This window comes from Tinamus guttatus, unplaced genomic scaffold (assembly GCF_059628265.1).
Source record: "Tinamus guttatus ecotype Peru unplaced genomic scaffold, ASM5962826v1 Tinamus_guttatus_pri_ptg000314l, whole genome shotgun sequence".
In the NCBI taxonomy this organism is placed as follows: domain Eukaryota; kingdom Metazoa; phylum Chordata; class Aves; order Tinamiformes; family Tinamidae; genus Tinamus; species Tinamus guttatus.
The window spans coordinates 3,893,266-3,908,345 of NW_028288848.1; the positions used below are offsets into that span (position 1 = coordinate 3,893,266).

At 37.6% G+C, this 15,080-nt stretch overlaps 1 protein-coding gene across 1 annotated transcript in view; it reads left to right on the plus strand.

Annotated features, from left to right (window-relative positions):
- The window catches only part of SORCS1 (sortilin related VPS10 domain containing receptor 1), a 277,984-nt gene that overhangs the window by 153,832 nt on the left and 109,072 nt on the right, over positions 1-15,080 (plus strand). Inside the window, exon 4 of the mRNA XM_088528639.1 lies at positions 14,310-14,468. Within this exon, the coding sequence (XP_088384765.1) occupies positions 14,310-14,468 (159 nt within the window). The remainder of the gene's footprint in view (positions 1-14,309; positions 14,469-15,080) is intronic.

The window sequence follows — 15,080 nt, forward strand, 5'->3', positions numbered from 1 at the left end:
GTTTTTCCTTTCACTTTTCCAAGTTGCTGAATTCTCCAGCACCTCTTTAAAACAGCATTCTTTTGTTTTCAATTCAAGCCTGCAATCTAGCCATTCTTCAGAGCCAAACTTTAATGCTTGCCGATTAACCCCCTACTTTCTTCCAAGTTTAACATTTGAGGCCCCTATTCATTCTGTCAAATCGTGGCTCTAGTACCACTTCTGCACCAAGTACAAAGAGCCATATTCTATGCTGATGAGCTCCTTGTCTAATGCTATTTTGAGTCTTGGGAAGCATTATGATTGCACATGGTTTGCCCTGGTAGGCTGTCAGCACTCTGCTTTGCAAGATTATTTGAACTTGGTGCTTATTGGTTCTTTTCAGGAAGTTTGCTAAGGATGAAATACATTCAATTGCTGATCCTACAAAGGCTGGAGAGAGTGAAACATTGACTGGAAAGTCAGGCAGGAAGAAATTTATGTGCCAGTTCATATTAGATACTTATTAGATTATTTTATTCTTGGAAAATTAGAAAATTAGATTATTTTCTTCTAATATCATATGCTTATGCAGTTTGTTAAATAATAGTTTCTTGGCATTGTGTATGTCTACACTGGAATATATATGACTAGAAAGTGAGGTGTTTTGTACATATTAGAGTTATGTTTTTCAAAGTTGCTAATGTTGCCTTCTCTTGCTTGGCTGGCTAGACGGGAGTCAGCAGTGACATCACATGTGGTTAATGGTTAAACTTGCTACGAACAATTTGCTTGGAGATTTGAAAGGCCAAAAGGACCTTGCTGCATTTCAATTGCAAATAATCTCATTTAGGCCTTGCCCTGAGACACCATAATAATAAGTGGATAATTCAAAAAGAAGCAGGTTTTAGCTAAAAATGGAAAGTCACTTCTGCTCTATATGGGTTTGAATGATATTGTCAGCTTTCAACCTTTCCCATTTTGCCAAACAAAATGTATTTTTAGGAATATTTTACATGTAAAAATATCAAAAGGAATTACCAACACTTCAGAAAGTAATTGATATCTGGAGCAGGAACTACTGAAAACCTGTGGTCATCTCTTAGCTTTGGGGAATCACAGAAAGAAGCTGAAATGCTTTTATTGGTTCCAAGCTTGAGATGCCACCAAATGGGACACATATATGTAGGCAAATCTGAATCTTCACAGTAGCATTCACATTCTCATAGAGCATTCGGTACAGGGCCTTGGGACAGACAAGCTGAGGACAATGAAACCTTTGAGGGTTTTCTTTTGTCCCAAGAGGAAAACTCCTTATGGAGGAGGAGATGGTGATGGGAAAGAAGTGTAACTAGGGGAAATCAAAGACTAGGCAGCAAATGGGAAACAAGGATGTTTTGAGAAGCTTGAGAAGCTTCCTTTATAATGAGCTTTATTCACTTTGGACTAGTCTCCCTGTGGGCTTGATAAGAGATTCATGGAAAGATTTGAGTGTTTATGGGGCTTAATAAAAATAAACAGACCAGAAACTTCTGAAATGATGAGTCTTTCCAGCCATGTAAATTCCTGTTCCCTGTAGATAGGTTTGAAAACTATTGAGCAGCTGCCTGGCCAACGGCTCATTCATTCATCACCACAACATATTTTTCCTGGCCTGAGCTATTCCTGTTTAACCCCAACAATACCTATGTGCAGTGAACCCTGGTCTATAGACGTTACAGCTTGGGGTGCATTAGTCGTCAGTGCTGGTGTTTTCAGTGCCTTTGAGGATGAAGTTCATTTAAAGTTCTGATACAGCTTAGGGGATAGCACAAAAAATAGGAAGGAAGAGTGTATTTATCATTAATTTATTGCTAATTCACCCTACAGGGAAAAACTGCTCTTTTGGTGTCCCTCTTTTTCCTGTCCCTTTTGTAGTTCTGCTTAGGTTACTGTGCTTTAGGCCAAGAATCCCCTTTTGCTTTAAGAATAACAACCCTTAGGCTCTGTTAGGGGCTGAAAGATATTATGGTGGCACACTTGCAGTACAAGTAACTGCTTTCTTGTTTTGCCATTGATTGATTATAGGAGTTTGTCTGAGTAATTTTCTCTCTTAATATCCGCACTTCCCTTCTCTGTCACAATGCTGGTGTGAAGATTAATTAATCTCAGGAGATCCTTTAATGAAAGGAATTGCCTTACTGAGCAACAGAACAAGGTACAGGCAATATGTATGGACAGAACTCATTCCAGATCTCTACAAAGCCATGGTTTCTTTTCTCCTCTAAGCAAGATTCGATAAGACTGTCTCATCTCACCGAAATGAGAATGTTCTTGTTCAATGCAGAACATCTGTTGCAAAGGAACAAATTATAAATAATAAATAAAACCCCTTTGCATTAGAATGCCTACAGTACCGTGGTTTTCCTGATATTTTTATTGTCTTTAATTGTCTTTTTTAATTATTTCTTCTCAAAATATAATGATCAAATAAAATCTGAATTGCAGCAATGATTGTATTTCAGATTGTGAGTTCCTACTTTACTACAGTTAAGATTTTAGGAAAGGATTTTAAGTCTGTTTTCAGTAGTGGTAATTTATTAAGTATATGGAAAAGCAGAAAAACACTGTAATAGTGAAAGAGAAATATGGAAATTTGATTCCATATCTGGCTGCTAAATTAGATACAAATTGGTTGCTGAATGAAGAGATAAGAATCTAGAATTTGATTTAAGGGAGAGCTGAAAAAATGAGAAGCTTAATCTTTCCGTGTCCCTTACCTCGGAACTGATTGCTCTTGGAGCTGATGTTTACATCGAGTGATTAAGAGCTAAGCCTGCTGAATTCTATTTTCAGCATGGCTACAGGATCACTGGAGGTGAAACCATCCCGTGTTTTCAGACTTGCAGAGCACTTCAGCGTTGCTCAAACCCTCCATAAGGTTCACTTGGGCTTTTTAAGAGGTGCGTTGTTTGCCGCGGTGCTCTGAGCAGTGCATGTACAGCTTTGTGTTTCTGGGGTCCGTAGGCATCAGCTTGGTTTCTTCTAAAATGTAGTTTAGGAGAGGCAATCTTGTCTCACAAACATACCTTCTGACACTTCTTAATTAAGAGTGATAGATTAATGTTCTTACCCTACAGCATCTAAAGGTACTCTGCTATTTAATTTCCATCAGAAGTCTTCCCTGTGGGTGCAAGGAAAGATAAATTTTGAAATAAAAGTTTGGGGTTGTATCTCAAGACATATGGGTTCATTCCTCTGATTCCCTGGAGGCTCTCTTGCAGCCTCTTTAGAGACAGATTTTTGAATATGTTTGGCACTCCTAAATACTGCCCCCTTTCCCACAGCAAAGTCAAAACTAAAATCTGGCCTATCTGCATGTGGCACCTGAGGTAACCTCTAAAGGGTTGATGAGAAAGAATTAAAGAAAAGTGAGTTTATTTCAAGGGCCTAACACTAGGTGAATAGGGATTTGCGCATACATGTCAGGATGCACAAACTGAAACAGTATTGAAACTGGGTGATTTAGCTGAAAAGTGAATCCAGTGAGGCAACTGAAGGTGCTTAAGCACTATTTCAGTGCCTAAAAGGAGGATAAAATATAGGGGAAAAAATCTGCAAAGGTTGTGGTCTATCTGGCAAGATCCGTTGGACATCTCCAATTTGGAGTAGAAAGTTCTTGTGGCAAAGAGCAATGTGTCCACACTGACTGGAGGGGCTAAATGTGCTGGTGTCACCCATAATCTTGTGTGTCCCAAAGTTGTGCCAGAGCAGCACCTAAATTTTACCTTAGTCCCCAGAAGAGTGTAATGTTGTGAGCATACCGTGACCAGTTCAGAAATACAGCCACTGGAAGCGAAAAAGGGAGTAGGAAAGGAGTGGTGTGTATTTTAATGCAAGAAATAGACATTTTCTCCTTCAAAATGTCTGTTCATATAGAATCCAGCATGTTGGAAGTTCCATCTTGACTTCTTCATATAAGTGAACTTCAATTTAATAAGAAAACACTGAAAATATTTGAGAAGCAGTCTCAGAGTAAAATCCTGTGAACATGGCACAAAGTTTTCCATTTTTTGTTGTCTGACAAGCAATCAGTAAGTAAAGTTTCATCTTCTCTCAATTTATGCGCAGGTCATCAACAGAAAAGAATGCCATTTCCATTTTGTAAATTCAGAGAACACAACCTATTATTAAAATAGAGACAATTCTGAGTTTTTGATCTCTTCATTGTCTTAGTATGAGAAATAGCAAATCTAACCACACAGGGCTTTGTAAAATAAAACCTTTTCTTTATGTGTGATCAGAGATGAGAAAGAATATGAGAGACTGCATTTATTTCTAAAGGAAACAAGAAATCTCAAGTCAAGCAAATGCCTCTTATTATTTGTAAAAATATGTTTCTATTCTGCTCAGAATACAAATAAGGCAGATGACTTTTTCACAAATGCTTTATAAGATAACTTGGCAAGCACAAATTACCTCAGGAAAGTCTTTACTAAGTAAAATGGACCTTTAAGTTAAGAGGAATGTAAACTGAAAGTGTTTCAGTTTGTTCCAAAAATGGCATCTTACTCCCTGGTATATAAAATGGAGGTTACCACTTGATTGAACACTAACAGTTTCAAATAGGATTGCTCAAAGAATTAATGTAACCTTCATCCTGAAGGTATTTCCAAAGAGACAGAGTAAGACATGGAGCCAGGAGTTGGCTTAAATGATTTCCAGAGATTTCTTTCTACCTAAATCACTTTATAATTCTGTGTAATCTGTAAGATAAAGCAACGGGCTGTTTCCTTTATTGTTCTTAGTATTATATTTCTATTTTTGAATGAGTTGAAGATAGCACAAATGAGTGTTTTTTTTTTTTTTTTTTAACCACTCTCATTAAGACACAAGGTACACTGGCTCAAAGTAAAATCTTTTTATTTAATTCTTGAGCAATGGAAGTGGAAGGTGCAATTTAAAAAGCTGAAAGTAAAAAAGTGATGCTAATCTTTAGGGACTCCCCTCCTCCACCATTTGTTTTTTTAACTGCAGTGATTAAAAGCTACCTCAAAGCAAAGGGATATATTTTAAGAATTCCCCCTGGCAGCTGCAGCTAACTCGTGGGAAGGTCAAGGTCGATGCTTCTCCCTGCTCACAGTGCAGCCCACAGCAGTGACTCAGCAGCACGCAAAGAAAGTGAAGACGTGGCAGCTTCACCTTCAATGGAGCAAGAGGTGGCTGGATCTTTTCAGGTTTCACTCAAGATGAGCAAGTGTTGAGAACGGGGCTTCTGCCAAAGTTGGGCCGCAGAGAAAACTGTCCCCTTGTTCCTGCACAAGTTAGCTGTCAGTAACGAATGGGGCTGTGCAGGGGTGCGCTGCCCTCTTGGATTTTGATAAAAATAGGATTAGCCCTATCCCAGTTGATGCTTTTGGTACTAAGGTTCAGCCTTGGGAGCAGCCTGCTGCTCTCCCTTGAGCAAAACCTTCTCCCTTGCATTCTCACCCCACATCCAGGATTTTCTTAACATCTCTGTTGATATTGAGGAGTAGCAACTGAGCAAAGAATTGAACCATGTCTGCACTGGTGCCTCTGCTTCATGTTTGCTTGCCATAAGTCAATACAGCATTGACCCAACTCTATATCTGGGGCCTTGGTAGCATGAAAATTCAGGGAGTGTGGAGAAACCATATTGAACTGGGATTAGTCAATTTAGGGGAAGATGTATAATAGCAGCAGTAGTTCACTGACAATATCAATGCTTTAACATGGATTGGAGCTTGCTTTGTTTCAGGGTAAAGAAGTTCACCAATACTTATTCACTGACATTCAGATAATAGCCAAATATTAATGAAAATGTTTTAATGTTTGAAAAAAGGCATGAAATGCCAGCTGGTGCTTATGATTAACACTAAAAATAATAACAGTAGTTGTAACTATGGGAAAGTTCTTAGAAATGAAAAAAGAATTCCTTTGTCTCAAATGTTTAGGTCTTGAGAGAATGAAAACTTTTCTTTTTTCTTCTCCTATAAAATGTTAACTATTTTTACTCAGTATGCGGAATGCGGGGAGCAGTGGGCAGCAATAACCTTTACTCTCCTGGAGCAATCAGAAATGACTTTTTTTTTAATGTCATAGTTATTAGTAAGAAACTCATACAAATGACCGTTCCATTCAAAGGCATCTGAATAGTACCCTGATCATTGTGTTCAACCAAAAATGGGCATGAGACGCAGCAGAGGGATTACACAGTTTTCAAAGAAACTGCCAGGTCATATTTTTCTTAAATCCCTTAACAGAAGGAAGATATTATGTTCAGCCAAGGTAGTCTTCAATGCCCTACCATAGCGGTCTTCAGTGGACAAGGTAAAATAATTGCATTAGTTTCTAGAAATGTAATAAAGTGTTTGGGAAGAGAGGTCCTGGTGTTTTCCATTGATAAAGGGATGTTCCACAGAAATATATTAAGGTTATGTTTTCCTTTGCTGTGTGTATGTGTGTGTAAGGGGTTCAGTGATGGTAATGGGTTTCAGTGGCTTTTCCAAACCCTTTGCTTAGACATGTAAAGGCCTGTTCTGTAAAACTGAGTCAAATACCTTCTACTTTTTGCACTGGGAGGCGTCTAAATAGGATATTTTGAAGAGCTAGTGGGATCTCGTGTTTTGTGATAACTTCCATACATAGATAGGACCTGTTTTTTGGCTCTGTAAAACAGCGCTCTTCCCAAAGAGCATTTCCCTTTGATAACGTCTCCTTTTCCTTTAGAGAGCGATTTAGTCTTCAACTAAACTAATGGTATTATTCTGTGTAACTGAAGAGGCAATCAGAAGGTTCACTGAAGACTATTTCTGTCCCTGTCTGAAGCTTGGATAAGGGGGAGTTGCAAAGTATTTCTTTTATTATTTTTGTTTTGAATAAATACATTCACTTTTTCTGTCTTGGGAGAAAAAAAAAAAGAGCTTTAGATGATTCCCACTGATAATAAAAAAGACAAATAAAACTAGATTTTTCACTGGTTTTCTTTTACTGCTCCTTTTGGTCTGAAATGGACTTCTTCACTAATACAGAACAATTAAGTAGATTTTTTTCCCCATCAGTAAGCAGCTCTCTATTTCAAACCACATTCGTCAAGATGCCAAATGTAATTCTCAGCTATTCTTCTATTAAGAGCACTATACAATTCAGCTTTCAAAAATATGGACAGGTGATAATTTTTTCTCTCTTAAATGATGACCCTTTACAATCCAGTGTTCTTCAGATAAGAGATTGCCTTATCACAGAAGAGACCTTAAATCTTTCATGTGTGCAAACAAGATGAATGTCAAGCTTTCACCATAACGTAGTTCTTACCTTAAATGAGCCAGGTTTTGAAGAGGATGGTATCACCTCAACATGTATGGTTAAGATAAAGATAAATTCAGTGATGATAATGCTAGTTTGTTTAGAGGAGACCCCACCCCCAAAAATACAGATTAATTTTGAGAAGACTTGTGCACCTTCCTACAAGTATAAACCTTTTTTGTTTATAAGACACTGAGTTTTTGTTGCCAAATAACTTGACCACAAAACTTTCTCTTATATTAATGTGGTATTTTCTTCTTATTTTTGAGATTATTCAAATCAGAACATTATTCAGAGGCATTTTTTCCCCTAAGATTTGGAAAGTGTCTGTAATTCCATAGTCACTGAAACCTTTTATTTCCCTACAGATTACTGTGCTTTCTGAGTAAGCGAGAGCTTCTGGCAATAAAACACTTCCCTGTGCCTTGACTGAATTATTGGGACATTATTTTAATGCTGTCTTAGTGAAATTACTCAGAAACTGACCTTGTCTTTTAATTGGCATTAGAGACAACTTCAAAACTGTCATCTCTATCTCATTTCATGTTTTCATTTAGGAATTAATAGTTATCTGATTTATTTAAAAGAACCTGGCCCAAACTTCTGTGGCATTGCTCATGAGCATAGTTCTACTGCAGTAGATATTAATCCATGAGGAAAGCCAGCTAAACTTTGCAGATGCTTCATTTTCTGCTTTCTCTGTTATATCCAAATGAATGCTTCAATTATTTCTTTTTGGTGATTTTGTCCCTAATTTATTTGCCCTTGCAACAATGTATTGCTTCCAGCAACTCAATTCTTTAAAAGTTAAACTAATCTGTGTTACAGTAGTGGTTATTTCTGGAAGTCATGACCAAAGCAGTTCCTTTCTTTGGCTTGTTTCATTTCACTTCTTATTCTGAGTCCTTAAAAAAGCTCAAACAATGAACTAGTTGGATTATTTAAAAGCAGGGCACTTTGCTTTGAAGCACATGTTCAAATTGCTGAATCTGGAGAATCAGGTTCTCCCTTTATACAAGGTTTGTGCCATACAAATGGCAATCCAAAGTCAGAAGTGATATGTAATGTGGCAGAAATTATATTTCATTATACTGGGACTCTCTTGCACTGATGCCTCTTCAATCAGTTGCCATGTAAGACACTAATATTAAGAAACTGGCATGTAGAAAAGCTGGAAAAAATGCAAATGTTTAGAGATCATGGAAAAAATGTCCTGCTGTGTCTAAGAATGGAATATTTCTGTCGCTTCTTGCTAATTTCATCTTACTGCACTTCTATTTTCCTGTGAGATATGTTACTTTTTCCTTGTGAGTCAATATTTTTGTATCTATGCAGTGTTTAGTTTCATGCTTCATCGTCGGTATAAATAACAAATGTGACAGATGAGGAGGGTCTCACCCTCCATCTCTTTCCATGGATCTGACATGATTTGCAATTGAAGTTTGATTCCCTTATCCCTGCTTCTGATCGGATGATGTATTTAAAGTGTGTTGATAGATCAGGAGTGAGTGTAAACCAGCTTAATTTCTGAAATTTATTTGGATTTTTCAGACTGTTTTGTTTCCTTGATGCTATGGTCTTTACCACAAAACCTTAGAGCAAAGTTGGTCCTGGTAGAGATACAAAGGATTAAAAACCTGGTCAAGAGCAGTTCTTGGTTTGATTTGATTAAGCCACTGCTTCTGGATTTGCAAGTACATTGACCCAGGGCAGTCATATAAGGATCAAATTTCCATCCATAGAAATGTAAACAGAATAATCTTGCATAGTGGTCCTGGCTGCTGAAAACAGTTAGAAAATTACATAATTGTCAAGGGCAGTCTGCCATCAACAGAGCTAGCACCAAAAAAAGAAAGGAAAAAGTGTGGAGTGTTTAAGATCTATAAATTATGTTTTGTGTTCATTTGTCACCTCTAGGAAGAGCAAATCAAGTTTCTCCCTTTTCAGGGGGTGGATGATTAATGGGTGCCCTGCATTTGGTTGCAAGAGCCTGTGTCGGCTTTATTGACTTTTTTTTTTGCACAGAGGAAAAAAAACAATCCATCTGAGGCATCAGGAAGTGCAGCGTGTGCTTGCTGCGCCTGGTGCAAGTAAGCAGATTCTGATCATTGCTGAGCATTGAACTGAAAGAGAGCAATTACTTTTGCCAGGGAGAAGTGCAGTCTTAACTTATCCCAACTTTTCATTTTGTTGAATGTAAGACAATAATAAAGCAGAACAGAGGTACTCTAAGGTGGGTCTCCTTTTAATAAAGGCTTTTGCTAGAAATGAGAGGCAAAGAGGATGCCTCTTGTTACTTATGTCTTATTGGCTTTATTTTCTAACAGTGGAATCAGAGGTAGTTTAAAAAAAAAAAAAAACTGTCAAGATAAAAGTTAGGCCAATTTTTTCACCCAGAAGTTCCTGTAGCAGCCCCCCAGGGCTGATAGCATTGCTATCATTTATCACCTTCATTCACTCTTCAATGATGTATATAAGCACAGCCATGCTAAATCGGGCTCGGTGTTAACCACTTCCACTTTCCTCTCTGTTGAGAAGGAAGTGCCAGGTCATGGCAAATATAGTATGCTACTTCACTGTATATTTTTCCTGAGAATTCAGCAAGCTGTGGCTCAGATTCCAGAGCCAAGTTTGATGTTTTTGAATTGATAGATTTTTTTTCTCTCCAAGAATGTGTTTGTTCATTTTTCTTGTTAATGTAAATGTTTAGCATATATTATATACTATGCTAGACTATACTATGGTAAGGGTTTCAGTGTTTTAACTGGGTGGAAAATGCTGAGTGTACCTGTTTTTTGCATCTGTCTTGATAATTTCATTTTATTCTAATGAGTTTTATGTTATTTCAGAAAGTGAACAATTGCTCTCTAAACATTTTTGAGATGTTCATGGTTTCAGACCTTAGTCAAACTGCTTCTCATTTCTTTCCTTTGAAGTTGAATACTTTGTTTACAGCTGCTTCATGCTTTTCTGTGATTGTTCTTACTGTACTTCTGTGTACTTTTCCTATGATAGTCCTTTTTTTTTTAATGGAAGATGGAAAAGGCTTCTAGTGTTTAAATTGTGAGAACAGTGATCAGAGGCCTGATAAGCTTATCTTTTTGCTCTTTAACTCTTTCCTAATATTTTCTACTGTTATTTCCTCCTTGTATTAGGAGTTAAGGACCAAACTATTGTCTTCATTGAGATTTCCACTGAAACTCCTAGTTCCCTTTCCTAAAAGAAAATAGCTACTGAGAGCACCCTGTTCAGTCTGTTAGATGGGCATTACCTTCCTTTATCTGTGCTTTTTTTAATCTTTTTTTTTCTCCCATAATTCGTCAATGAATTTCACCTGACATTTTACTGCTCAGGTACTTGGTATTGCAAAATGCCTCTGTAGCTCTTCATAAGCTGGCTTTTGTTTTCATTTTTCTTAATATCTTATTGCCATTGGCAAACTTCATCACCTTTGCTTCCGTCCTTCTTTCCAAATCATTAATGAGCCATGTTGTACAGCACAAAACAAGATAGATTCTAGCTGAACACTTCTCTCTATTGTAGAAATTAATGGCTTTTTTTCTTTGTACTATTCAGTTCTTATCTTCTAGCCATTGATTATTCCATGGCAAGATTTTCTTATCCTGTGACAGGCTTTGGTCTTTAAAAGACTCTGACAAAGGAGCTTCTCAAAAATCCTGGTAGACTTCGTCAACCAGGTCATCTTTGCCTGCTTGCTCTGTGATACTCTCCAAGAACTTAAATTTGAAGACCGATTTTCTTTTGCAGAAGCCACATTGATTCCTTCCAAAATGTTTTTGTCCCTAAACTAATGCAGCAGTGATACATTGTTAGGACTTGTAGAAATAGAGCAAAAAGGTAAGTCATTATTCAAATAGTTCCCATTTAAGGTAATCTAGCATCCTTTCTACAGTGAAGTGGCGTGTTATATAACTAGTTTGTTCCTGATCTGCTCTCCAAGATATTCTTGTATTCTGTAGACATTATAGTTTATGTCTTCTAGACTCAGATTGATTTTGTTCTTCCAGTTGGTTTTATTTTCATGCTATCCTGATCAACATGTTTGAATCTACTTCTATTTTCCATGTAAGCAATGATGTCAAGTTAAGGGGTAATAGGCTACTGGGAAGCATCCTATTGTTTTCCTTTGAAAGGCCTTTGAAGATGACTTCATTTATTTTGAAGGAAATCCTAAAATTTGATTACCACATAGTTCATACATTTCAACAAGAAAATATTAAAATTTGTTGATTTTTCCCACACTTGTCACTCATACTCCACACAATTTGGATAATATGTAGAAAAACTAAAAGGTTCACATACACAGACCCAGTTTTTCCCTTAATTTTGACTGATTTTCCATTCATCTGTCAATTCCTCATTTTTATTCTATAACTTTTATCTTTTGGCTATGCAACTGTTTGTTTATGTGCCAATATGCAATTAAGCATGTTTTTAACTTACCTTGTATGCAACATGGGGCTTTGGCAGTGGTGGGAATAACAACTGCTTAGTCAATCTTAGCGTGCTTATTTTGTGAGATCGTTGCAAAGTGATTGGCAATGTAGGTACAACAATGCAGCAGAAATTGCTGCACCAGTACTGGAAGTTGGTCTCACGGCTAACCTCTGGTGGCCACAGAGCTGAGAGGTCAGCTTCTTCCCTTGCTTCGGACTTGTTTAAAGCTACTGAAGATTTGAGTAACTCGGGCACATCTAAAACACTACTGCTGTCAGCATACGTAGTAAGCTGGTGTGTCCTGGCATGTCAGAAACACTGCATCTGTGCTTGCAAGAGCAGAGAATTCCGGAGACCACATATTACCCGAAAATATGCTAGGAATAGCTGGGGTAGTAGTTAGCAGACTAAAGCCAAGATCAGTAGAGCTGACAGGTCTGCCTGGGCACTTAACTTGTATTGGCTGAATCAAGAATTAGATGCTTTGGTTTCTCCCTTTCCCTTTTTCCTCTTTTTTTGAAATGGAGATAAAAGGAGATAACTTTCACACCATGCAGGAGTGGCCTGACAGAAGATGTGCTAAGGCCGTGATATGCTTGGAAGTGACAGTGATGAGGTCAGATGAGTACTTTGTGCAGGTAGGAGGAGGTCTGTGAAACTAGAATGAACCTTGATTAACAACTTGCCTTAGAGGCACAAATCAACGTCACTGAAGATATTGTTACTAACTTCAGGGAGCTGCGATCAAGCCCATTGATTTGCGTTTATTTCTGCTCTAGTTGTTGTAGTCTGAATTAATGCTGGGCTGGGATATTTTCAAATACCAACATAAACAAAATCTATTCAAAAAGGAAGTCATAATAATAGGAAAATTATAATGTCTGAATTAATAATATTGAGTTGATAAGTATTCACCATAGGAATGTTCTCTCAGAAATAACTCTGGTTTAAAAAAAAAAAAAAAAAAAAAAAAGTGCTGAGTGCTGACTATTAAAGACCATAAAAATTTTTTGGTTTGAGAGGATATATAGGCTAACTTGTGACAGCAGAGGGTCTATATATTAATGTTTTGAATACTAAGGCTCGCTGTGTATCCTCTATCCAGCAGTCATCATTTAGAAGTTACATCGATGATAAGCTTAATGTATTTGAAAGTGTTAAATGATAGCAAAAGGAGATTGTACCTTTAAGTTACAACAGGAGCATTATGCTATTTTACATAAGAGGCAGAGTGGCAATATAACTAGTCTAAGATCCCTCAGAAAACCTAGAGAAACCAAACCTTCCAAGGCATAGGCCACGTTTTAATGTGAGAAAAAAGTTTTCTGGAGATAGCCTCAGACAGTTATCAAATAATGAAGGACATTTTCTATGTAGATTATTTGTGCATTTACCCATTCACATTCTATCAGTTTAGCAGTTCTTTATCATCAAAGTCTATCAAAACTTTATGGTGCCATATAATTCATAGGTAATGAGTTAAGTTATATCTAACTCTGCCTAAATGAAAGTTGGGAAGCAAAGAATAAAGTGTGTAATATTTGCGATACCCAAGCCTAGATAGGAATTCACTCTGAGAAATGCCAGCTGTGAGTCCTTTCACTTCAGACTTGTCTAAAAGCAAATCAGTGTTTGCCATTTAGAAAGTGACAGCATCACCAGTTCTTTAAAGAATGATGCTAATGATTCAAGATTTTAATACCTTTCTGTGCAAATGTTCTTCAGAACTTTCCATGCTTTTCATTTATGATATCCCATCCCCCTTCCTTAGTGGTACTGCTTTGCTGCTTGCTGAAAGACCGAAGCGCAAACCATTATATTTTCTCCTGGGCAGCGACACATGAGAGAGTTTTCTCACTATTCTGACACACTAGCAACACAGACCAATTAATACCGTAATTAATGTGAACTAAGACTTTCGGCCATAGCTAGAAAGCAGCTTTGCTCTGTGGAGACTACTGCTGGTAGATGGCTGAATCTATAATCCACAGCACCATAGAAATTGGAGAGGGAAAGAACCCAGCACATTATCAAATGTGCTCTGCTGCCAAAGCAAGATTGCTTTTTACAGTCAGCCAGATTATAACATTTCAAGCAATGGAAGCTATCATCTTCTCTGAAAATTCTGCCAGTGTAACAAACCTCACCATTAGACATCATTTTGTGTTCTTCTGTCCTTCTCTCCCTCCCTCTCTCTCTCTCTCTCTTTTCTTAAAGCCTAACTTTTCCTTTGTCTCTCCAGTAATTCACTCATGAAGAACCTAGCAGCCTGCTGTAACTGTTTGGTAACCTTAACAGGTTTGCACATTAGTGTTAACAAGCCTCAGGCTTTACTTTTGTGCTAATCAAAGCATAGGCTTATTTCTGTTCTAACATAGAAGTAATGTTGTCTATTTGATTGTGCGTTCTGTATGTATGTAAATGATTAAAATACACCATTTTCTTTACAGAAATGTTGGTTATCCTTAGCTTTGATACTGTGTTGAAGCTTATTGAAATGAACACACTTATCAAGTTTATCTGAAGTTCCTTATTTTTCCATCCAACTCCTCCTGACCACTGTATTTTTGCCTTTTGCTTACATATAGATTATGCTGCTGACTGATCCAGAGGTTGAGAGCAGCTTATTGATTAGTTCTGATGAAGGAGCCACCTATCAAAAATACCGGCTGAACTTCTACATCCATAGCCTGCTCTTCCACCCGAAGCAGGAAGACTGGATCTTAGCATATAGTCAAGATCAGAAGGTAAGAGTTAGCAGAGTTTTGGCCCGTTTGCCAACAACCTGGAGACTCCCTGTTTATCTGCTTAATTGCTGCAGAACATTCAGGGTAATAAAGCTGGTGTTTGGAGAGAAATACAGGACCTGGACACCTAGAGTGTTTATGAGCCCTAGTCCTCTATGCCTGATCTGGCATCCTGCTTTTATCTGTTTTTTTTAGCGTCATGTGGCAGGCATTGGGCAGAGAGGAAAGCTAAGATCTTTCATGATAGGAATAACAATACTCAGTGAGGCGTTTTGTCCTCTTACTTAACAGTCATGTCACTCTACTGTGGGACCAGCCACAAGAATAGCAGTACTTTTTGCTGCTGTTTGGTTGGCGTATTTTGAAGTAGCTGTTACTTTCCAAGAGAAAAGTAACGGTGAATCAATTTTCTTTGAAGTCCAGTTCCTTCAATATGGATCATCCATCAGCTGAATAAATATGCTGTGAGATTTGCCTTGATTTTTTTTGCTGCATAACATGAGATAGCAGAGTGGGACGTTATTGCAAGAGAACTCATTGTCAGCAGTTACAGAAAATCAGACACATCAATACTCGCAAGTCAGTCACCTTTTTCAAGTTGTTTAACAAAAA